Source organism: Dryobates pubescens, chromosome 17, assembly GCF_014839835.1.
Source record: "Dryobates pubescens isolate bDryPub1 chromosome 17, bDryPub1.pri, whole genome shotgun sequence".
Classification (NCBI taxonomy): Eukaryota; Metazoa; Chordata; class Aves; order Piciformes; family Picidae; genus Dryobates; species Dryobates pubescens.
Window position 1 is genome coordinate 24,333,450 of NC_071628.1, and position 23,680 is coordinate 24,357,129.

At 51.1% G+C, this 23,680-nt stretch overlaps 1 protein-coding gene across 1 annotated transcript in view; it reads left to right on the forward strand.

The window, feature by feature from the left end:
* MYO9A (myosin IXA) overlaps positions 1-23,680 on the forward strand; it is a 221,133-nt gene that overhangs the window by 148,700 nt on the left and 48,753 nt on the right. The window contains exons 14-20 of the mRNA XM_054169279.1: positions 2,181-2,300; positions 4,982-5,057; positions 10,028-10,168; positions 11,952-11,991; positions 14,199-14,321; positions 20,719-20,799; positions 22,702-22,812. Coding sequence (XP_054025254.1) covers positions 2,181-2,300; positions 4,982-5,057; positions 10,028-10,168; positions 11,952-11,991; positions 14,199-14,321; positions 20,719-20,799; positions 22,702-22,812 — 692 coding nt within the window. The remainder of the gene's footprint in view (positions 1-2,180; positions 2,301-4,981; positions 5,058-10,027; positions 10,169-11,951; positions 11,992-14,198; positions 14,322-20,718; positions 20,800-22,701; positions 22,813-23,680) is intronic.

The following is a 23,680-nucleotide window of genomic DNA, read 5'->3' on the forward strand; positions in this document are numbered from 1 at the left end:
TTTTTTAATTGGCAATTTGTGTTTCCCTTTTTTAATTGGCAATTCCTCTTTTTCCTTTTTTAAATTCCCAGTTCCCCTTTTTTCTCTTTTAATTCCCCATTCCCATTCTTCTTCTTTTTAATTTCCAGTTCCTTATTTTACTTCTTTAATTCCCAATTCCTATTCCTCCTTTTTAATTCCCAGTTCTGATTTTTTCCTTTTTAAAGCAATGTCCAATTCCTATTTCTCCTTTTTTAATTGTGAATTTTTATTTTCCTTTTTAAATTATCCATTCCTAGTCTGTATTTTTAATTCCCAATTCCCATTCTTCTTCTTTGTAATTTCCAGTTTCTTATTTTACTTCGTTAACTCCCAATTCCCATTCCCCCTTTTTAAGTTCCCAATTTCTATACCTTCTTTTTTAATTCCCAGTGCCTATTTTTCCTTCTTTAATTCCCAATTCCTATTTTTCCTTTGTTAGTTTCCAATTCCTGTTCTTCCCTTTTCAGTTCCCAGTTCCTATTTCTCCTTTTTAAATGGCCATTTTCAACTCTTCCTTTTTTCATTCCCAATTCCTACTTTTTCCTTTTTTAAACAGTGAGTGTCCAGTTCCTCTTTCTCCTTTTTTCGTTGTGAATTTTTATTTTCCCTTTTTAATTGTCAATTCCTATTTTTCCTTTTTTTAAATTCCCAATTCCTGCTTTTCTTCTTTCTAATTCCCAGTTCCTGTTCTTCCTTTTTTAAATGCCAATCCCTATTTTTCCCTTTTCAAGTCCCAATTACCATTTTTCTTCTTTTTAATCCCCAATTCCTATTTTTCTTTTTGTAATTGCCAGTTTCTGATTTTCCTTTTTTAATCCCAACTTCCTATTTCTTCCGTTTTTAATTCCCTGTTCCTATCCTTTCCTTTTTAATTGCCTGTTGCTAATTTTCTTTTTTGTAAACTCCCAATTCCTATTCTTCCTTTGCAAAGGAAGCTATGGGTTGGACACCGTGATCTTGAAGGTGTCTTCCAACCCGGTTTATTCTATGTATGTATGTCCCTTCCAACCCTGACAATTCTATTCTATTCTAGTCTAAATTCCCAATTCCTATTTCTCCTTTTTTAATTGCCAGTTCCTATTTTTCCTCTTTTAATTCCCAATTCCTGTTCTTTCTTTTTTAATTGCCAGTTCCTATTTTTTAGTTAGAATTTCCAATTCCTATTCTTCCTTTTGAAATTCCCAATTCCTATTTTTCTTTTTATATTCCCAATTCCTACTTTTCCTTTTTTAATTCCCAATTCCTATTTTCCTCTTTTTAAATTCCAATTTCCACTTTTCCTTTTTTGATTCCAAATTCCTATTCTTTCTTTTTGAAGTGCCAGTTCCTATTCTTCCTTCTTTAATTCCCAGTTCCTATTTTTCTTCTTTTTAATTCCCAACTCCTATTCTTCCCTTTTCAATTCCCAGTTCCTATTTCTCCTTTTTTAATTCCCAATTCCTATTTTTCCTTTTGGTTTTAATTTCCAATTCCTATTTCTCCTTTTTTAATTGTGAATTTTTATTTTCCTTTTTAAATTGCCAATTCCTATTCTTTATTTTTTTAATTCCCAACTCCAATTATTCTTCTTCTAAATTTCCAGTTCCTTATTTTACTTCTTTGATTCCCAATTCCTATTCTTCCTTTTTTAATTGCCAATTCCCATTTTTCTTCTTTTTAAATCCCAATTTCTGGTTTTCTTTTTTTAACTGCCAATTCCTATTCTTCCTTTTTTAATTACCAGTTTTCCTTTTCTGATTGCCAATAGCAGAGCAGAGCCCAGCTCTGGGGTGCAGGGTGGGGGATTGGAGGTGGCCATGTCTGGGAGCATCCACGCAGGGAACAATGCTCGGCAGAGGCACAGAGAACAGTTTACAAAGCACTTAATCACAGCAAAGATTTCTCTAATCCTGTCTATGTGTTGGCCCAAATAATCTCAGAGTGATTATGCAGTGCTGATGCTCTGGCTCCTAAGCCTTGTGAGCAGAGCTGGGGGGTGATTCCTCCCCTGCCCCAGCGCCGTGTCCAGAGGGAAGGGAGGTTAAATTGTTCTCACACCCCTTGGGGCTTCTCCTTCCCCCTCTCCTGATTTCTGCTTTATATAATCTTTCTCTTTTCTCCTTTTGTTGTGTGTGTGTGTTTTGTTTTGTTGTGTTTTTGTTTTCATTTTGCTTCCCAAGGGCATGACGATGCAGTGCCATGTGCCGTTTTGAAAAGTGTGGATAGTTTTAGCTTTCTCCACCACCCAGTTCACCAGAGGAGCTTAGAGATCCTGCAGAGGTGCAAGGAGGAGAAGTACAGTAAGGCTCCACCACCCACCCTTCCCCTTGATACCACACACACATGGCAGGAAATGGAGACCAGGTGCCTTCAGAGTGGACAGCGGGGAGACCAGCCCACCAGCGTCAAACCAGCTGCCTCACAGCCTGTTGGGGGAATTAATAGGTGGGGTTTGAAGAGTCAGATGAAATCCAGCTTGCCCAGGGAGAATGTGGGTGTCCCCTCCCTGGAGGTGCTCAAGGCCAGGCTGGATGAGGCCTTGAGCAACCTGGGCTGGTGGGAAGTGTCCCTGCCCATGGCAGCAGGGTTGGAACTGGAAGAGCCTCAAGGTCCCTTCCAACCCAACCCACTGTGTGAATCTCTTGAGATGTGGCATCATTTTGCTGGCAGCTCTCCCCCTCTACTGGCTCCTGTTAAGTCAGGATGCTGATATCAGCCAGGGGTATTTTTCTGCTTGCTGCAGTGGGCTTGGACCAGATGACCTTTAAAGGTCCCTCCCAAGCCAAACCACTGTATGATGAGATGATTTTGAGTGTGTTTTATTTTGTTACCACACATGTGCTAGGAAGTTCAAAGCACTACCAGTCCACTAAGGATATTCCTGGCTGATACAGCTGGAATGTGACTTTTCTTTGGATTCCATTGGACTTTGGAAATAACTTTGGCTTTTGAAATTAATGTTCCTGAGGACTTTGACTTCAAAGTGAAGCAGTTAGCAGGGGTTTGTTCACAGGACGAGCTGGTTAAAGATGCACTTGGTCTCCATTTCTTCTTCCTCACTCCTCTGTCACATCATAAACTCACCCTGCATGCCAACACAGACACTCTTGCCTGCACTGCTCTCTTATATGTCTGTAAAAATAGCTCCCTGGGGCTCTTCTCTTCAACTGTGTCACTTTGCTGCCACTGTTCTCTGCCTTCACATCGTACGTTCTAAGCAGTCTGCAAGGGCAGGTGCTCAGCCAGAGCTGCTAACATACACATGGTGTAATGTAGGCGTAAATGCAACACAGGCAAAGACTTCTCTGCAGAGCTGAGCAGGGTAAGTACAGTGGTTGCATGTTCAGTCCTCACAAAGCTGCTTTTCCTGCAAGAAACCTTAGAGCAGGTGTCCCTGATTCCTGCAGAGGAGCAGAGGTGGTTTAATTCTTCACTCAGACTCAAGTGGTTCGTTGAAACTCCATCATTTTTTCTCCTACAACCTCATCTCCTCCAACCTCCCCACCATGGCCAGGGACACCTCTCAGACTCAGCTGCTCAAGGCCTCATCCAGCCTGGCCTGGAACACCCCCAAGGAGGAGGCAGTCACAACCTCTCTGGGCAGCCTGTTCCAGAGTCTCACCACCCTCAGACTGAAGAACTTCTTCCTCAGCTCCAGTCTGACCCTGCTCTCCCTCAGCTTCAAACCATTCCCCCTTGGCCTGGCTCTAGACACCCTCAGGAAAAGTTCCTCTGCAACCTTCCTGTAGGATCCCTTCAGCTATTGGAAGGCAGCTCTGAGGTCTCCCTGGAGTCTTCTCCTCTCCAAGCTGAACACCCCCAGCTCCCTCAGCCTGGCCTCATAGCTCTCAGATCACTTTTGTGGCCTCCTCTGGACTCACTAAAACACCTCTGTGCCCTTCTTATGCTGGGGACAGCAGAACTGGATGTCAGAGGACACAGATTCTGTAGCAGCCCAGCCTCCCCAAGCAGGACATGCTTGCTGGGCTTGTCCCTGTCCATCCATCTCCAGGAAGGGAAGGGAAGGGAAGTGCCACCAATAACTGACCAGTTTTCCAAGCTCAGGCCTGAATGGTTTTCCTCCTACAAAGCAAGTGGCCTGTCCCATGCCCAGCAGAATATTCTCAGAGAAGCATTAAGGTTGGAAAAGACCTCAAAGGTCATCAAATCCAACCTTCTACCCAGCACTCTGTGACCACTAGACCATGTCCCAAAGTGCCACATCTCCTTGGTTGTTGAACACCTCCAGGGATGGAGACTCCACCATCTCCCTGGGCAGCCTCTTCCAACTCCTGACCACTCTGGCAGCAAAGAAATTCTTCCCAGTCTCCATCCTAACCCTCCCTTGGTGCATCCTGAGGCCATTTCCTCTTGTTCTGTCATGAATTACTTGGGAGAAGAGGCCAACAGTGGTGAGCTGCTGGAACAGGGCCACAGTTGAGGCCCCATCACTGGAGACATTCAAGATCAGACTTGATGTGGCCCTGGGCAGCCTGCTCTGGTTGGAGGTGTCCCTGCTGAGTGCAGAGAAGTTGTTCAAGGTGACTTTTGGGGGGTCCCTTCCAAACCCACTGCAGTCACTGAACGCTGGCCTCACTCCAACCTTTTGGGTATCTGGAGAGAGCAATGAGGTCTCCTCTCAGCCTGCTTCAGGCTGAACAACCTCAGGTGCCTCAGCCATGCAGGACAGGGGTGGCTGCTCTCCCCCATCACAGCAACCTCTTCCTTCAGCCCATTTGCAGCCTGGCTGGGCCAAGCTGTGCCTGTGTGGGTGGGCAGCTGGCAGACTTGAGCAAGCAGGGTTACTCAGCAGCAGGGCTAGAGCTGCCTAGGCCATGGGGACGTTGGCATCCTCGGCACCCTCGTCTGCCCAGCACGTGCCGTGACGCATCTTGGCTCCTCCTGCCTGTAAGTGTGCACTGCCTGCCCCTTGGTGAGGAGCCAGGCTCCAACAGCTGCCGTTGTGTCACTGCTGCCGCAGGTATCCCTCGGAAGAGCCCCCGCACGCCGCTCTCGGACCTGCAGGGAGCCAACACCATCCCGGAGAGGAGCCAGCGGTGAGTCTCTCGCTTTGCCCTTGGCACAAGGGAAGGGGATCTGGGCTGGGAGAGCACTGCCTGGGGTTACAAATGGCTGTCCCAGTGCTTCTCCCAAGCTTGCTTCTGAATCTTGTCTTCTCTCTGCTGTACCTGTGTTACCTTAGCTAAATTGACTGTGCAGCTGTTGGTGTTGGAGGAGAGACAGTCAGAGAATCAGAGATTTGTCAGGGTTGGAAAGGACCTCAAGGAGGCTTCCACCACCTCCCTGTGCCAGTCTCTCAACACCCTCATGGGGAAGAACTTCCTAACATCCAATCTGAATCTCCCCACTTTTAGTTTTGCTCCATCCCCCCCAGCCCTATCCCTCCCTGACCCCCTCAAAAGTCCCTCCCCAGATTTCTTGGAGCCCCCTTCAGATACTGGAAGGCCACAATGAGGTCTCCTGGGAGCCTTCTCTTCTCCAGACTGAACAGCCCCAACTCCCTCAGTCTGTCTCTACAGCAGAGGAGCTCCAGCCCGCTGCTCCTCCTTGTCATTTGAAGCTGGCTTATGGCCAGAGAGGATGTGAATTCCAGGGAGCTGCTGAATGGAATTCATCACTTTGTGCCACTTCTCTTGCCTGGGCAGAAAGCCACCTTGTGCAAGCACTCTCCAAGATGATGCAACTCTGTCCTCACAGCAGTCTTTCCCACCCCTCCTTTTCTTTCTCCTGTGGCTGCTTCAGCTCCACATCTGCTGGTAGCAGTGACAGCAGGCACGTGGTGATGCTGGAGGCAGAGAAGGTTGGTTCTGGCATCTCTGGTTGCACAGGTTTCCCTATGTGTGATGTAAGGTGAAACTTTGTTCCCTCTGGAGATCTTCAGGCATAGATAAGACTGGTTCTGCAATTTCTCCAGCAAGCCTTCAAGTCTGATGTTGATGCATGAAGAACAGAGAATCATAGAATCACAGAGCTGTCAGGGCTGGAAAAGACCTCAAGGCTCAGCCAGCTCCAACCCCCTGCCATGGGCAGGGACACCTCACAGCACAGCAGGTTGCTCACAGCCACCTCCAGCCTGGCTGCAAACACCTCCAGGCAGGAGGCTTCCACCACCTCCCTGGGCAGCCTGTGCCAGGCTCTCACCACCCTCCTGGGCAACAACTTCTTCCTCACAGCCAATCTCAATCTCCCCACTTCTAGTTCTGCTCCATCCCCCCCAGTCCTATCCCTCCCTGACACCCTCAGAAGTCCCTCCCCAGCTTTCTTGCAGCCCCCTGCACATCCTGGAAGGCCACAATGAGGTCTCCTGGGAGCCTTCTCCTCTCCAGCCTGCACAGCCCCAACTCCCTCAGTCTGTGCTCACAGCAGAGCAGCTCCAGCCCTCTGCTCCTCCTCATGGCCCTGCTCTGGACACCTTCCAGCCCCTCCAGAGCCTTCCTGGCACAGAGGCTCCAGAGCTGGCCCCAGAGCTGCAGCTGTGGTCTCAGCAGAGTGGAGCAGAGGGGCAGAATCCCCTCCCTGCCCTGCTGGCTGTGCTTCTCTCGCTGCAGCCCAGGCTCCATAGCCCTCTGCTCATCCTTGGGCAACACACTGAGAGCTGATCCCAAGCAGAGCTGCCATGAAGCCACTAAAATCTGTATCCAGATTGGATTTGGGGAAGGAATTTCCTGAAGAGGAAGACTCCTGGTGCTGCCTTTTTATTTTGGCCCCTGATTATTTCCTTGGCAGCACCTTTCATCCTCCTGGAGCAATTCCAGGAAGCCCAGCAGAGCTCCTGAGGGACAAGAGGACATTTCCTGCCTTCCTGTGCTCCTGCTTCCTGAAGAGAAGAGGAATCTCCACTTCTACTGCCCACACAAGCACAAAACCTCAACCATTTAGTGCAGGAGCCTCACTCCTGCCTCTGTGGGCTGCCAAACTTCAGCCCAGGGAAGAGATGGCTTTGCTGATCCAGGTCTGAAAGGAGAGCTCTGCACTGCTTGTTTGCTCCCTGGAAGGCAGAAAACAGGTCTCTCATACCCAGTGTGGGGTCACAAGGAGGATGAATCCATGGGGACTCTCCTTGCCTGCACCCAGATCATTCTTGCTTTGACCAAAGCATTTCTGGAGACCACTGCAAGTGCTGGATGGGAGGTTTGCAGGAGTCACCTGGAAAGGTTGGGAGGTTTGCAGGAGTCACCTGGAAAGGTTGGGAGGTTTGCAGGAGTCACCTGGAAGGGTTGGGAGGTTTGCAGGGAGTCACTGGAAAGGTTGGGAGGTTTGCAGGAGTCACCTGGAAAGGTTGGGAGGTTTGCAGGGAGTCACTGGGAAGGTTGGGAGGTTTGCAGGGAGTCACTGGGAAGGTTGGGAGGTTTGCAGGGAGTCACTGGGAAGGTTGGGAGGTTGCTCACAGCCACATCCAGCCTGTCTTAAAAACCTCCAGTGATGAGGCTTCCACCACCTCCCTGGGCAACCTGTGCCAGAGTCTCCCCATTCTCCCTGGAATTTCTTCCTCATCTCCAGTCTCAGTCTCCCCTCTCCCAGCTCAAACCTGTTGTCCCTCATCCTGTCACTCCCAGCCCTTGCCAAATTTCCTCCTCAGCTCTCCTGGAGCCCCTCAGGTACTGGAAGGCTGCTTTAAGGTCTTCCTGGAGCCTTCTCCTCTGCAGACTGAACAGCCCATACTCTCCCAGCCTGTCCCCATAGGGGAGGTTCTTCAGCCCTATGATCATCTTGTTGGCCTCCTCTGGAGCCTCTCCAGCAGTTCCAGGTCCTGCTCATTCTGGGGGACCCAGCACTGGAGGCAGTGCTGCAGGTAGGGTCTGAGCAGAGCAGAGGGGCAGCATCCCCCTCCCTGAGCTCTCTCTCTGCTTTGGCTGCAGCTCAGCACACAGCTGCCTGCTGGGCTGCCAGGGACCATTGCTGGCTCCTGGGTGATTTTGATCTGAAGAGTCTAGATGTTGGTACTTGGGGTACATTGAGCTTGGGCAAGAAGGGGGATGTGCAGGGGTGAAGGTAACATCCAGAAAGGAGATTGCAGCAGCTCCCCAGCAGGCAGAGCAGAGCAGGAAGTGATTTCCTGAGCTCAGTCAAAGAGGTATTTGCTTTCAGAGCCATCTGATGATCATGTGCTGGCTGCTGAGTCTGCCTGGTGCTTCCAGCTCACAGCACAGCCTGGGGCTTGCTTCTGAGGGGAAACCTATGGCATGGCAGCAGGCAGGAAGTCAGTGCAGAGGGTGCAGCAGCCAAGGGCTCTCCTCTCATCTCAGGAGAAAGCACAGGGGTGGTTCACACACACGGGGACTAGGGGGAGCCAGGCTGCTGCCCAGCCTCAGGAGGCCACTGTGATGTCAAGAGACTTCTGTGGCCACCAGGTGATGAAAGCCATGGCAACACTGACCAAAGCCATGGCAACACTAACCAAAGCCATACCAGCACTAACCAAAGCCATTCCAGCACTAACCAAAGCCATGTCACTAACCAAAGCTATACCAGCACTAACCAAAGCCATGTCACTAACCAAAGCTATACCAGCACTAACCAAAGCCATGCCAGCACTAACCAAAGCCATGTCACTAACCAAAGCCATTCCAGCACTAACCAAAGCCATGCCAGCACTAACCAAAGCCATGTCACTAACCAAAGCCATGCCCCTGAGCAGCCTTGGCAATGCTGTTGGCTGTTTCCTTTTCTACCAAACGATTGCATGACTTAGGGGAGGTGCAGCCTGCAGCATCTCCATTTGGAGCTATTGCTGGGGGCAGGGATCAGAGTCTCAAATCTGCTGATGGGGAGGGGTCTGCAGATCCCTGCCCTGCTGCTGGGAGAACTGGGAGCTGTTACTCTCTTGTTGCTAGTTGTGATCCTTTTATGCATATTTCATATTGAGAAGGTACTTAATCAGCCAATCCCTTCAGGTGGTGGCTGGAGTCCTGAGCTCATCCCAGGGGAGCAGTTTGATGGTTAAAGGCTAAAGCAGCACTTTCCACCAGCTGATTCTTTTGTGATCTTGGTGTTTTATTTTGTCTTAGACTCACAGAATGGGTTGGCTTGGAAGGGACCTCAGAGATCACACAGTTCCAACACCTCCCACCAGCCCAGCTTGCTCAAGGCCAGCCTGGCCTTCAACACCTCCAGGCAGGAGGCAGCCACAGCCTCCCTGGGCAGCCTGTGCCAGAGTCTCCCCAGACTCACTGCCAACAGTTTCTTCCTCCTGTCCAGTCTCGGTCTTCCCTCTTCCAGCTCCAAGCCATTGTCCCTCATCCTGGCACTCCCCAGCCCTTGTCACAAGTCCCTCCCCAGCTGTCCTGGAGCCCTTCAGGTACTGGAAGGTTGCTCTGAGGTCTGCCTGGAGCCTTCTGTTCTCCAGGCTGCACAGCCCCAACTCTCCCAGCCTGTCACAGTATCACCAAGGTTGGAAGAGACCTCGAGGATCACCGAGTCCAAGCTGTCACCACAGACCCCATGACTAGACCATGGCACCAAGTGCCACATCCAATCTCCCCTTGAACACCTCCAGGGACGGTGACTCCACCACCTCCCTGGGCAGCACATCCCAATGACGAACAACTCGCTCGGTGAAGAACTTTCTCCTCACCTCCAGCCTAAACCTCCCCTGGCACAGCTCGAGACTGTGTCCTCTTGTTCTGGTTCTGGTTGCCTGGGAGAAGAGACCAACCCCTTCATGGCTACAACCTCCCTGCAGGGAGTTGCAGAGAGCAAGAAGGTCTCCCCTGAGCCTCCTCTTCTGCAGGCTAAGCAAGCCCAGCTCCCTCAGCCTCTCCTGCCAGGGCTGTGCTCCAGACCCTTCCCCAGCCTCCTTGCCCTTCTCTGGACACCTTCAAGTCTCTCAATGGCCTTCTGAAACTGAGGGGCCCAGAGCTGGACCCAGGACTCAAGGTGTGGCCCACAGGGGAAAGTTCTCCAGCCCTCTGATCATCTTGGTGTCCTCCTCTCCAGCCATTGCATGTCCTTCCAAAGCAAGCAGTGTTGTTTCTCTGCCTTCCTCACCCTGTGCTTGGTGTTGCAGCGATACCTATGGGGGCTGGACCGGCCGGATGGGGCCGCGGCACAGCCGGCTTGGCAGCCCCGGAGCCCTGCTAGACAAGGATGGGATCTTCGTCAACACCACCAACAGCAAGCTGCTGGAGAGGGCCCACGGCATCCTCATGTCAGTGCTAAAGTTTGTACTGGAATCATAGAATCGTGGAATGGTCATAGGTGTGGGCTTGAGCAGGAGGAGCAGCAGCGGGAGTAGGCAGGGGGGTACCAAGAGCCAGAGTAGAAATGTCTCTGTGGGAGGGTTTGAGATGGGCACTTCCACCCAACCATGCACAGTGGGCTTGGCTCTCCCCACCAATGTCCACAGCCCCAGGGGAAAATGGGTCAGGATGCAAAGGCAGGGCTGGCTGTGGGTGCAGGAACCATCACACTACAGCCCTGACTCAGAGATGTTTCAAGGCTTGGTCAAAATGATCCTGGTTGTGGTAGGTTGAGAGAGGGCTTAGCTCTCCCTCCTCCACAGAGTAAGAAACCACAGCTAACCCAGTTGAAGAGCAAAGCTATATCTTTACAAGCATATATGGAAAGCAGGTATTTACAATATATACACAGAAATATACAGCAAAGAGAAATAACACAAATCCCTCCCCCAGGAGGGATCCCCTCCCTGTAACCCCCTCTCTCCCCCCCCTACCTCCCTTTTTTTTCCCAAAAAGGGGTTAGAGAGAGAGAAAGGCAAAAGTTACTAAGGGAAAGAGTTGTTAGTAAGCTTCAAAAGCCCATGCAGGATTAGTGTTTGCTTAGCTGAAGGCCAACTCCAGCAGTTCGTGAAGAAGCAGGCAGGGAGGACAGGCTGAAACCCAAACTCCCCCAACTCCCAAACCAGACTGAACTGAGGAAAAAAAACTTCCAACTGCTCTACAGTTTAAAGTTGCATTTTATCTATTCACCAATGAAATTCGTTTAGAATATCAGAATGTTTTGGTTCTAGTACCGAAAACATTTAGCCAGCACTGTTTGTTCTCAAAGGCACAGCCTCAAACAGTCACACTGGTGTGTTTCAGCTGTCTGATTTCACAGCATCATGGAATGGGTAGGGGTTGGAAGGGACCTCTGAAAGTCATTGAGTCCAACCCCTCTGCCAGAGCAGGAGCACCCAGGACAGGTCACACAGGAACACATCCATATGAGGCTTGAAAGTAAGGAGACTCCACAACCTCTCTGAGCAGCCTGCTCCAGGGCCCTAAAGAAGTTCCTGCTTATGTTGAGGTGGACCTTCCCATGTTCCAGGCATCCACTGCCCCTCATCCTATCACAGGGCACCACAGAAAAGAGACTTGCCCCTTCTTGACACCCACCCCTCAGGTATTTATAGGCATTGATCAGATCCCCCCTCTGCCTTCTGCAGACTAAACAGCCCCAGGGCTCTCAGCCTCTCCTCAGCCGGCAGAGGTTGGGTTTATTTAACTCTTGGCAGAGGCAGGAAAGAGGGAGAAGGAAGGACTCTGCTGGCCAGAGCAGTCCCAAGAGCTGCCAGCACTGTTGTGTGGCCACATTTTCCAACATGATAGCAACGTTTCCATTACACATCAGGTGGGGAACTGATGCTGAGATGTTGCTGATTCATGCTGCAGCCTCATCAGACAGTTCAGAGAACATCACCAGGGTGGCTGGAGGTAATGCAGGAGGGTGGCTGAGGCCTTCCACACCAGCACTCCCTCGCTCTGCCCACACTGCACATATTTCCAGCCCAAGGAGTCCCTCTGGCTAGACACCTTCCTTTCTAACCTGTGCCAGGATATGTGCAGAGCCAGCCTGCAGCAGGCAGAAACAGCCCAGTTTCAGTGCAGGTTGTGGGCAGCAGCTGTTGAAGGGGTTTTGGTAGGGCCTATCTGATCATCTCCTCCCTTCTGCACATGTGGATTAATCTCAGCCCTTTGTTATCTCCCCAGGCGCAATAAGAACTTCAAAGCCAAACCAAATCTCCCAAAGGTGAGCAAGAGGCAGCATCTCTACCTTGCTTGGCTTAAGACTGTAGGGACAGGGATGAGATACTGATGGGTGTGAGGAGACTGCTCATGTCTACATCCAGACCCTGGTCAGCTCTGCTCTTCTCAGGGCCCTGATTTGAGCTGGGAATAGGAGCTCTTGCATCCTGCCCTGGCTCCTGTTTAACTCCTGCTGGAAAGGAGGAGTTAAACCTACTGGTGAATTTTGGTTATTTCAGCTCTAAACCACAAGGAGTGAGGAGGTCCTGCCAGGGGGCTGGTCCTTGGCAGGCAGTAGGCTTGCCTGCTGTGTTGTTTCCCTCCATCTTGACTGCATTTGCTGTGTTTTAAGTCATGCTGAGAGATCTGCTGTATCTAAACAAATAATGCTTCTTGGGGTCCTTGGTGGTGCTGCTTCAGTGCTCAGGAGTGGAGGACCAGGAGGAGCAACCTTGGGGTTTACTTCTCTCTGAGTGCACATTGCCCCTGGAGAGGCACAGATGCAGTTAATGGATGAGCTGCTCCTTAGCAGTCAGTAGTTGGTCTGCAGCCAAATTTCCCATGGTCCAAAATGCCCTTGGCCAATCCTCAGAGGAGCTCAGAAGAAGGTGACCTGGGAGATGTGGCTCCAGCCAAACAGAGCAGAGCTACAGTTCAGGTTGTCCCTTGGTGTTTCCCATTGAGATGAGGTAGGTGTTATGGGTTGAGTTAGACCCCCCCCCAGCCATTTTTCTGTCAGTAAATCTGCCCCAGAGACCAAAGCATAGAATAGTCCAGGCTGGAAGGGACCTCCACAGGTCATCCAGTCCAACCCCCCTGCAATCAGCAGGGACATCCCCACCTAGATCAGGTTGCCCAGGGCCTAGTTGAACCTCACCTTGAATTATCTCCAGGGATGGGACCTCAACCACCTCCCTGGGCAACCTGTTCCAGTGTTCCACCACCGTCTTAGTAAAGAACTTGCTCCTAACATCCAATCTCAATCTGCTCTGCTCTAGTCTGAAGCCATTGCCCCTGGTCCTGTCCCTGCAGGCCTTTGCAAACAGTCTCTCTCCATCCTTCCTGTAGTCCCCTTCAGGTACTGGCAGGCTGCTATTAGGTCTCCCTGGCTGAACACCCTCAGCTCCCTCAGCCTGTCCTCACAGCAGAGCTGCTTCAGCCCCCTGATCATTTTTGTGGCCTCCTCTGGACCCTCTCCATCAGGTCCAGGTCCTTCCTCTATTGAGAGCTCCAGAGCTGGACACAGAGGTCTCACCAGAGGGAAGTGGCAGAATCCCCTCTCTGGCTCTGCTGGCAATACTGCTTTTGATGCAGCTCAGGATGAGATTGACCTTCTCAAAATCTCACCACACTCAGAGTTTGGAAGTGAAACTAAATCAAAGAAACTAAATCCAAGAGTATAAAGGGCAATAAACATCTCCAAAATGTATTTACATATATCTATATACACAGCTTAACAACAACAGCACAGGACCCCTCCCTGTACCTTTGATTCAGCTTTTTGTCCCCTCCTGGGGACAAAGGGCCCCAAGACAGCTATACAAACCACAAGCTGCCTCTCAGCACCCTCTGTGTCCCTTCTTGGGGACAAAGGGCCCCAAGACAGCTATGCAAACCACAGGCTGCCTCTTGGCCTCCCCTGTACCTTTAGAGAAGTAACACAGAGAAGCCCAAGGTCAGAGGGAGTACAGCACAGTGCAAAAGGCAAAGCAGAGTGAGCAGTCCAGAGCCAGCAGACAAAGAGAGCAAACAAGCTCTGCTGCAAGATAGAAGGTTTTCAGTGCTCCAGTGGAATGATTTTAACATATCTCTTGTTATCATTCTTCAGACCAGTTGAATTAGATGGACTTAGGGACTCACAGATTCATAGAATGGTTTGGGTTGGAAGGGGCCTCTAAAGTTCATCCAGTCCAACTCCCTCTGCAGTCAGCAGGGACATCCTCAGCTAGATCAGGTTGCTCAGAGCCCTCTTGAGCCTCTCCTCAAATATCTGTGGGGATGGTAAACTCTGAGGAGTCCTCCCCTCTGGACCTGTCCAAACCCTGGGGAAAATTCTGGTTACAGCTAAATTTGAATTGCAAACTCTAAGAGGTGGTCACCTGGGGAAGCCCAGCAGAGCTTATAAGGAGGGGTGCAGCAGGTAGCATGCTGATAAGATCTCCTTCTTCTTGGATTTCTCATGGACAAACGGAGTCTGTCCCTTTCCCACAGCACATGCTGGATGTGAAGTCCCTCAAGCACCTCACCAACCTGACGCTGCACGACCGCATTACCAAATCTCTCCTCCATCTCCATAAGAAGAAGAAGCCACCCAGCATTAGTGCTCAGTTCCAGGTAACCACAGACCCAGGGCATCCTTTAGGCTGGGAAAAACCTTTTAAGATCTTCAAGACCAACCATTAACCCAACACTTACCGAGTCTGGTGCTAAACCACAGCCCTCAGCACTGCATCTCCACAGCTTTTCAATCCCTCTGGGGAGAATGACTCAGCCACTTCCCTGGGCAGCCTGATCCAGGGCTTGACAGTCCTTGTCACAGGCTCACAGGGATGGTAGGGGTTGGAAGGGACCTCTAGAGATCTTTGAGTCCAACCCCCTGCCAGAGCAGGAGCATAGAATCCAGCACAGGTCACACAGGAACACATCCAGCTGGGGCTGGAAAGGCTCCAGAGAAGGAGACTCCACAACCTCTCTGGGCAGCCTGCCCCAGGGCTCTGGGACCCTCACAATGCAGAAGTTCCTCCTCATGTTGGGGTGAAACCTCCTGTGCTGCATTTTCCATCCATTGCTCCTTGTCCTATCCCAGGCTGCAACTGAGCAGAGCCTGTCCCCTGCCTCTTGACACTCAAATGGGGAAGAAATTGATTCCTCATATCCAACCTAAACCTCCCCTGGTGCAACCTGAGGCTGTTTCATCTCTCACTCCTTTGCCTCTGATACAAAGAGGTGAATGAAAAGCCAATACCTGCTCTGGGTCCCTATGGTTGCTAGGAGGACACTTGCAGGCACTGTCCTGTCCCATCCTCACCACCCTTTAGGACATAAATGCAGCTGAGGGGGTGGCTCAGGTAAGCTGGGAGACACCTCACAGGTGTCTGAACAGTGTCAGTGGAGAGAAACAAGAGTGATGGTGGCTACCAGGGGGTATCACAGAACCAGAGAATCACATGGTAGGGGTTGGAAGGAACCTCTGGAGATCACTGAGTCCAGCCTGCCTGCAGGGGCACCTAGGGCATGCCAGGATACTGGTGGCCTTCTTGGCCACCTTTTTCAGCCAGCTGTCAACCAGCACCTTTTCCACCAGGTCCTTTTCCACCAGGCTTCTTTCCAGCCTGGAGCATTCCTGGGGTTGTTGTGACCCAAGTGCATCCCCCAGCAACCCCCCTGCAGCATGCAGATCCCTCCAGCACCCTGCTCCTTAGCACCCTCTGATGTTGCCCAGCAATGATTTGACCATGTAGCAGCTGTGCCCACCACACATCCAGCTTTGGATGGAAATCAATCAAACCTTACTGAAGTGGAGGCAGCTCTGGGTGTCCCCTGAGACAAGCACCAGGCTCACCAGCCTTCATTTCATTTAACATAGAATCATAGAATGGGTTGGGTTGGAAGGAACCTTAAAGATCATCTGGTTCCAACCCCCCTGCCCTGGGCAGGGACACTTCTACTAGACACTAGGGAACATCTGCAGCCAACTCTGGTTGGTTTCTGCACTGCCAAGCTTTTTAAACAGCTCCATATGAATCACCCCAGCATACAGGGCTCCTACTCATATTTGCCCTTAATGAAGGACTCAGTTCCAAGCAGGAAGTCTGGAGCAGATGGAGTTGGGTCATTGGTTTTGAGAAGGAAAGAAATGGGAAGGCAGAGCAGGGGGGGTTAACCCAGCACAGACTCTATGCTCTGTGGTCACTCTTGGGGTCGCAGCATTCAGGAGGGGAGCAGAGGCCAAAGCCTGCTGCCTATGCTGCCAGCTGCCTACACTGACTGCTCCCTGCCTTCCTCACTGTGTGCTCAGGGGCTGCCTGCTCCTTTTTCAGGCAGAGAGAAGCAATTTCAGCAGAGAGCAGCCAGCCAGGTCTCTGGATTGTTTGGTTTTGGTTTTTTTTTGTCAAGAGCAGGCTAATAAAATTGCAGCTGATGGAAGTGGGTCACAGGCAGGAAACATCTGACTGCTGTCACACAGCGGTGGTGGGGTGCGGGGTGCTGAGTGCTGCTAATGCTTGAGCAGCAGCCTGCAGCTGCTCTGTTTCCTCTGGGCTTTAAGCACTCCTCTGCTGAGGGTAATCTTCAGGCAGAAGCTGAGGGGATGCTGCAAGAGCAGGGCTGGATCACAGGGCTTGGAACCAGCCCCAAGCTGCAGCTTGGGCACCCAGAGCCTGAAGCAGAGGTTAAAAGAGTTTATAGATTGGTTTGTGTGGTGGAGTAATGATGACTAGATTGGGTTTGACTGGATGGGGTTTGACTGGATGGGGTTTGACTGGATGGGGTTTGACTGGGTGGGGTTTGAATGGATGGGGTTTGACTGGATGGGGTTTGAATGGGTGGGGTTTGACTGGGTGGGGTTTGAATGGATGGGGTTTGACTGGATGGGGTTTGACTGGATGGGGTTTGAATGGATGGGGTTTGACTGGATGGGGTTTGAATGGGTGGGGTTTGACTAGATGGGGTTTGAATGGATGGGGTTTGACTGGATGGGGTTTGAATGGATGGGGTTTGAATGGATGGGGTTTGACTAGATGGGGTTTGAATGGATGGGGTTTGAATGGATGGGGTTTGACTAGATGGGGTTTGAATGGATGGGGTTTGACTGGATGGGGTTTGAATGGATGGGGTTTGACTGGATGGGGTTTGAATGGATGGGGTTTGAATGGATGGGGTTTGACTAGATGGGGTTTGACTGGATGGGGTTTGAATGGATGGGGTTTGAATGGATGGGGTTTGACTGGATGGGGTTTGACTGGATGGGGTTTGAATGGATGGGGTTTGACTGGATGGGGTTTGACTGGATGGGGTTTGAATGGATGGGGTTTGGATGGATGGGGTTTGGATGGATGGGGTTTGGATGGGGTTTGAATGGATGGGGTTTGAATGGATGGGGTTTGACTGGATGGGGTTTGACTGTATGGGGTTTGAATGGATGGGGTTTGACTGGATGGGGTTTGAATGGATGGGGTTTGACTGGATGGGGTTTGAATGGATGGGGTTTGAATAGATTAATTTTTAATAGGGTCATCTTTTTAGATTCATTTTTAGATTAATCTCATAGATTAATTTGTTAGATTAAATATTGTATATTAATTTTATAGCTTGATTTTGATGGATAAATGGTATGGATTCATTAGTGGAGATTAATGTTAGATATATTTTATAGCTTAATTTTAATAGATACATTTTATAGATTAATTAGTGTCAATCAATTTTTAAGAGTAATTTTTAAAAGAGATTAATTTGTATCAATGACTTTTTACAGATGAAGTGTTATGGATTCAATTTTGTAGATTTAATTTTATAGACTCAGTTCTGTAGATTCAGATTTATGGATTCAATAGGTTCATTTTTCCTAGCTCCCATCCCAGGTGCAGGTGGTACCTCCAGCAAAGGCTGCTGCCCTCTCTAGCCCCAGGGCAATGCCACTCCAAGTCCAAGTCCAGCTGCTGCCCAAGTTGGTGGCTGGGAAGTTGAGCAGGCAGGGGGCTGGGGAGCAGGGCACAGGTTAATGCCAGGGCCTCGCCTGTCCTTCAAGTGCCCCCAGGAGCAGATGGCAGAGAGTGCCCCGACCATCTGCCACAGGCAGGAGGGAAGGGAACTGCTCCTGCCGTGGCCTGAAGGGCTGGGGCTGAGCCTGCTCCACCAGCTCCAGTGCCGGCAGCACTCTGCTGCCCCAGCTGTCAGCAGCACTCCGGCAAGGGCCTTTCTCCCCTGGGGTCCCACTTCCCTCCCTCTCCCTCTCCCTCTCCCTCTCCCTCTCCCTCTCCCTCTCCCTCTCCCTCTCCCTCTCCCTCTCCCTCTCCCTCTCCCTCTCCCTCTCCCTCTCCCTCTCCCTCTCCCTCTCCCTCTCCCTCTCCCTCTCCCTCTCCCTCTCCCTTTTCCTTTCATTTTGGTTTATTTTGATTTGTTTTAGCTTACTTTGGTTTGGTTTAGTTTGTTTTGCTTTGTTTAATTTTATTTCATTTTGATTTAATTGGGTTTGCTTTTTAAATTTTGTTTGGGTTTATTTTGGTTTAGTTTAGTTTCTTTATTTTGCCTTTTTTTTTTCTCCTCTCCCTCTCCTTTCCCTCTCCTTCTCCTTTCTTTCCTTGAGTGATTTTGGTCTGCATATAAGCAAACCAGGAGCATGCCAGCCTGGCCTTCCTGCTGCTCGCCAGGATGGGAGTGATGGGCACAGTTCAGATGTGTGGTGCAGCTGCACTGCGTCTGGGTGGGACCCATCCCATCCCCTTCCCCAGACCCTTGATGTGGATGCATTTTTCTGCCCATGAAAGGCTTCATATGGAGATGTCTTTCAAATGATCAGAAGAAAAGACTTCCTGCAAGTAGATCTGGAGCTAGATGCTGCTTGCTAATGTCATAGAATCCTGGAATGGGTTGGGTGGGACCTTAAAGATTTTCTAGTTCCAACCCCCCCTGCACAAGCAGGGACACTTCTTATTCCATCACATTGCTCAAAGCCCCATTCAGCCTGGCTTTGAACACCTCCAGGCTTGGAGATTCCACAGCCTTCCTGGACAACCTGTTCCAGAGTCTCACCACCCTCCTCTGAAGAACTTCTTCCTAAGTTTCAGTCTAACCTTGCTCTCCCTCAGCTTCAAACCATTCTCTCTTGTCCTGTCTCTAGACACCCTCATGAGAAGTCCCTCTGCAGCCTTCCTGTAGGATCCCTTCAGCTATTGGAAGGCAGCTCTAAGGTCTCCCCAGAGTCTTCTGATCTCTAAGCTGAACACCCCCAGCTCCCTCAGCCTGTCCTCATAGCAGAGCTGCTTCAGACCTTGAATCACCTTTGTGGCTTCCTCTGGCCTTGCTTTAGCAGTTCTGTGTCCCTCTTGTACTGGGGACACAAGAACTGGACTCAGAACTCAAGGTGGGGTGTCAGCAGAGCAGAGTAAAGATGCTCCAGCCCAGCTCTTACCCAGCTGAATTTTAAGTGCTGTTAAAATCAGGAGCAGGCAGCTCCAGAGCTGCTGCTGCCATGGCAGTGACACACTCAGCACTTTGAGCTTCTCAAAGCATTTCTAGGACAGCAAAATAAAACAGAGCCCAGGAGCCCTGCCAGCCACAGGCTGACTCAGCAGGCTCCAGCTTTCAGCACCTTCCTGTTCAAAGAGCCACAGGCTGGCAGAAGAGTCACAGATTGATGAGGTGGAGGAAGGTCTCCAGGTGATGCCAATGGGAATCCATTTTTGTGGGCTGGGCCTTTGGTCTTGGTGTGGAAATAAGGGGAAATAGGAAAAACAGGAGCGTGGAAAGCCCTTGGTGATCACAGCTGGGCACCTCAGCAGCAGCAGAGGACAGGGAATATGGCAGCACTGAAGCTGTTCTCACAAAACAGCTGGGAAGGGTTTAGGGTTCACAGGCTTCAAAGATTGTTGTAGATCCAAGGATCTTCCCTTTGTCAACCTCTCAGAAAAAAAGCAAAACATTTTTAGACCAGCAGAAGGATTTTGACCATGAAAAATCTGGGATAAGAGCTGCATGGAGTCTAGTTGAGAGGTGTCCCTCCCTGCCCAGGGCAGGAGGGTTGGAGCAGATGATCTCTGGGATTCCTTCCAACCTGAGCCATTCTGTGGAGCCACTTCTGGGAAAGGAAAACTTGATTTGTGTTTAAGAACCACCAGGGATTGCTTGGTGCAAGGTGTAAAGACTTGTCTTGGAGCTCCCATCTGTGTCTAGAAGAGCCTTGGTGGTGTGGAACAGGATGTGACTTTGGACACTGCTGTGAAAAGGTCAAACCAGAGATCTCAAAATCCAGCCCAGCATTATGGTGACCTCTACCTGTTGGGTTCAGTTTGGGGCTCCTCACTCCCAGAAGGGCATTGAGAGGCTGGAGCAGGGCCAGAGAAGGGCAACAAAGCTGGGGAAGGAGAACAGGGCTGGGGAAGAGCAGCTGAGGGAGCTGGGGGTGTTTAGCCTGGAGAAGAGGAGGCTGAGCAGAGACGACATTGCTTTCTACAGCTCCCTGAGAGGAAGCTGCAGTGAGGTGGGGGTTGGGCTCTGCTCCCTAGTCTCAGGTGATAGAGGAGAGGAAAAGGCCTGGAATTGTGCCAGAGGAGGGTTAGGTTGGAGAGGAGGACAAATGTCTTTGCTGCAGGAGTGGTCAGGGATTGGAAGAGGCTGCCCCAGGAGGTGGTGGAGTCCCCAGCTATGGAGGTGTTCCAGAAACCTGTGGCCGTGGTTTGGGGCCAGGGTTTGATGGCTATGGAGGGGTTGGGTTGCTGCTTGGACTGGATGAGCCTGGAGGACTGAAGCAATTCTGTGATTCTGTAACTTGTTGGTGCAAAGACAAAAGTCAGCCAGGCTGCTTGGGCTGAAACACTCATTGTGATCTCAATGACCTTCAGAGGTACTCTCCAACCCAAAGCAGTCTGATTTTGGGGACCCATGTCCTATCTGCCTGCTTTACTCAACATTTGTTCCCATGGGGGTTTTGTTTTCTGATTTAAATGCTTAGGTCTTTCTTCTTCGTTGTGGTCTCTTCTCCATTTGCCAGCTGAAGTTATCTTCTCTGTTGCAGGCATCACTCAACAAGCTGATGGAGACCCTTGGCCAAGCAGAGCCTTACTTTGTCAAATGCATTCGATCCAATGCTGAAAAGGTAAATCCTGACCCTGGGAAAGCAGTGCTGCCAATAATTGTCTTGGGAATGCTGTGGACATTTCCCCATGGGGTTAAAAAGAGCAGAAATCCCCTCCCCCCTCCCCAGTCAAGTTGGATTTAGATCATCTTCCCCTGTGTGTGATATGGGAAGCATGGATGGGACCAGGGGAGTGTTGCTCTCGATAAACCACACTGATGCTTCTTGCAGTTACGGTGTGGGTTGAATTTCTGTGGCAGAGATGTTGAGGTTCAGTCAAGGAATTGCACTCCTGTGGAGCTCCTGCCACCCACAGTAGAAAAAGCCCAGAATTCAGCTGTGCTCTTTCTGAGCTCCTTGCAAAGCAAGGTGCTGTAGATAAAAGCAGAGTAGCTTCCATTATCCACACTGCCTGAGGGCTCCACAGTGGCACCAGAGCTGTTCAGTGTCATCCTCAGTGCCGCGGGCAGCAGCATCACCTGCACCCTCATCAGGTTTGCAGGTGGCACAGGTGCTGCAGGTGACACACCACAGGGACAGGATGCTTTCAGAGGGACCTAGGCAAGCTTCAGACTTGGGCCTCTGTAAACCTCAGGAGGTTCAGCAAGGCCAAGTCCAGAGTCCTGCACCTGGGTTGCACAACCTTCAGCACAGGCTGGGGGTGAAGGGCTGGAGAGCAGCCCTGAGTGCTGGTGGGGGCAAAGCTGGAGATGAGCTGGCACCAAGCACTGCTCTGCTGAGGTCTCTCTGCAGTGCTGGGGCAGCTCTGGAGTCCTCAGCACAGACAGGGACCTGGTGGAGCAGGGCCAGAGGAGGCCACAGCAGTGCTGGCAGGGCTGGAAGCCCTCTGCTGTGAGGCCAGGTTGAGAGTTGGGGTGGTTCAGCCTGGAGAAGAGAAGGCTCCAGGGAGACCTTGTGGTGGCCTTTGAGTGCTTCAAGGGGGATCAGAGAGCTGGGGACAGACTTTTTCTCATGGCCTGCTGTGACAGGACAAGGGTTGAGGGTTTGAACTGCAAGAGGGAAACTCAGACTGGAGAGAAGGAAGAAAATGTTGATGCTGAGGGTGGTGAGAGCCTGTCCCAGGCTGCCCAGAGAGCTGGGAGTTGCCCCATCCCTGGCACCATTGCAGGTCAGGTTGAGCAACCTGCTCTAGCTGCAGCTGTCCCTGCTGGCTGCAGGGGGTTGGACTAGATGAGCTTTGCAGGTCCCTTCCAACCCATCCCATTCTGTGGCTCAGTGATGCAGCCTGTTTCTTCACTTTGAGCTTCTGGGCTGAGGAGCCTCAGTGTAAAATGAAGGTCGCAGCAGTGGATGAATCCTTTACCCGGACAGGTCAAGGTGAAGCTTTGTGCCCGGAGATTGTGAAACTGCTCACAATCTTACCCATTAGCCATGGCCTTCTGGGGAGTCTTAGTCAGTTCTGGGGCTCCAAAAAACTTTATTTAGACCTTTGGAGGGGAGATTGAGACTGGAGAATAGGAAGAAATCCTTTAGAGGGAGGGTGGGGAGACACTGGCACAGGCTGCCCAGGGAGGCTGTGGCTGCCTCCTGCCTGGAGGTGTTGAAGGCCAGGCTGGATGAGGCCTTGAGCAGCCTGGGCTGGTGGGAGGTGTCCCTGCCCTGGGCTGGTAGGAAGTGTTGGAACTGACTGATCTTTTAAGGTCTGTTCCAATCCAAACCGTTCTATGATTCTATATCCAGTCTGAAAGTCTCCATCTGCTGGCTGCTCAGAAGCAAAGGAGGTTCAGCCTTCTGGGTTGAGTTTGCTTCCTGGGGACCACTTCCCTGCCCTCCCCCAGCGCTGCCAATGTGCAGGTCGTGCAGCTGCGCTGCATCTGCTGGCTCCATTTCCCCATCTGCCTGCTTCAAGGCCTCAGATCAAGGGGATGTTTGCTGACTGCTGTCCTGGTTTTCCCCTTCCAGCTGCCCCTGCGGTTCAGCGACAGCCTGGTGCTGCGGCAGCTGCGCTACACAGGGATGCTGGAGACCGTTCGCATTCGCCAGTCAGGATACAGCTGCAAATACTCCTTCCAGGTGGAGTGGGACCTTTCCTGGCTTTCACCATCTCTCAGTACTCCTGTCAGAGACACTGAGTGTTTCCAGCTTGTGGTTTTATCAAGGGGATGAATTGATAGCTTGTGCAGGGCGGGGGATGGAATGAGCTGCCGGGTCACAGGCACAGAGTGGTTGGAAAGCTGCCCTGTAGAGAATGACTTGGAGGTGTTGCATGTAAGCCAGGGTGTGCCCAGGTGGCCAAGAAAGCCACCAGCATCATGGCTGGAGCAGCAGCAGTGTGGCCAGCAGGAGCAGGGCAGTGATTGTCCCCTTGTACTCAGCACCAGTGAGGCCACACCTTGAGTCCTGGATTCAGCTTTGGCACTTTCCTCACTCTTAAGAAGGACATTGAGAGGCTGGAGCAGGTCCAGAGAAGGGCAACAAAGCTGGGGAAGGGTCTGGAGAACAGGGCTGGGGATGAGCAGCTGAAGGACCTGGGGGTGTTTAGTCTGGAGGGGGCTGAGCAGAGACCTCATTGCTCTCTGCAACTCCCTGAAAGGAGGCTGGAGCCAGGTGGGGGTTGGTGTCTCTACCCTACTAGCAAGTGAAGGGATGAGAGGAAAGAGCCTCAACTTGCAGCAGAGATTTAGGTTGGACATTAAAAGAAACTTCTTCCCTGAAAGGGTTCTCAAGCAGTGGCACAGGCTGCCCAGGGAGGTGATTGAATCCCCATCCCTGGAAGTGTTTCCAAGAGGCAGGGCTGTGGTGCTGAAGGCCACAGCTTAGCAGCAGCCTTGGCAGAGTAGTTGGACTCCATGATCTGAAAGGGCTATTCCAACCAACAGGATTCTGTGGGGTCAGTGCTCTTCTGCTGCCCTGCCAGTTTCTAGCCTGCTGGCCTAGACCT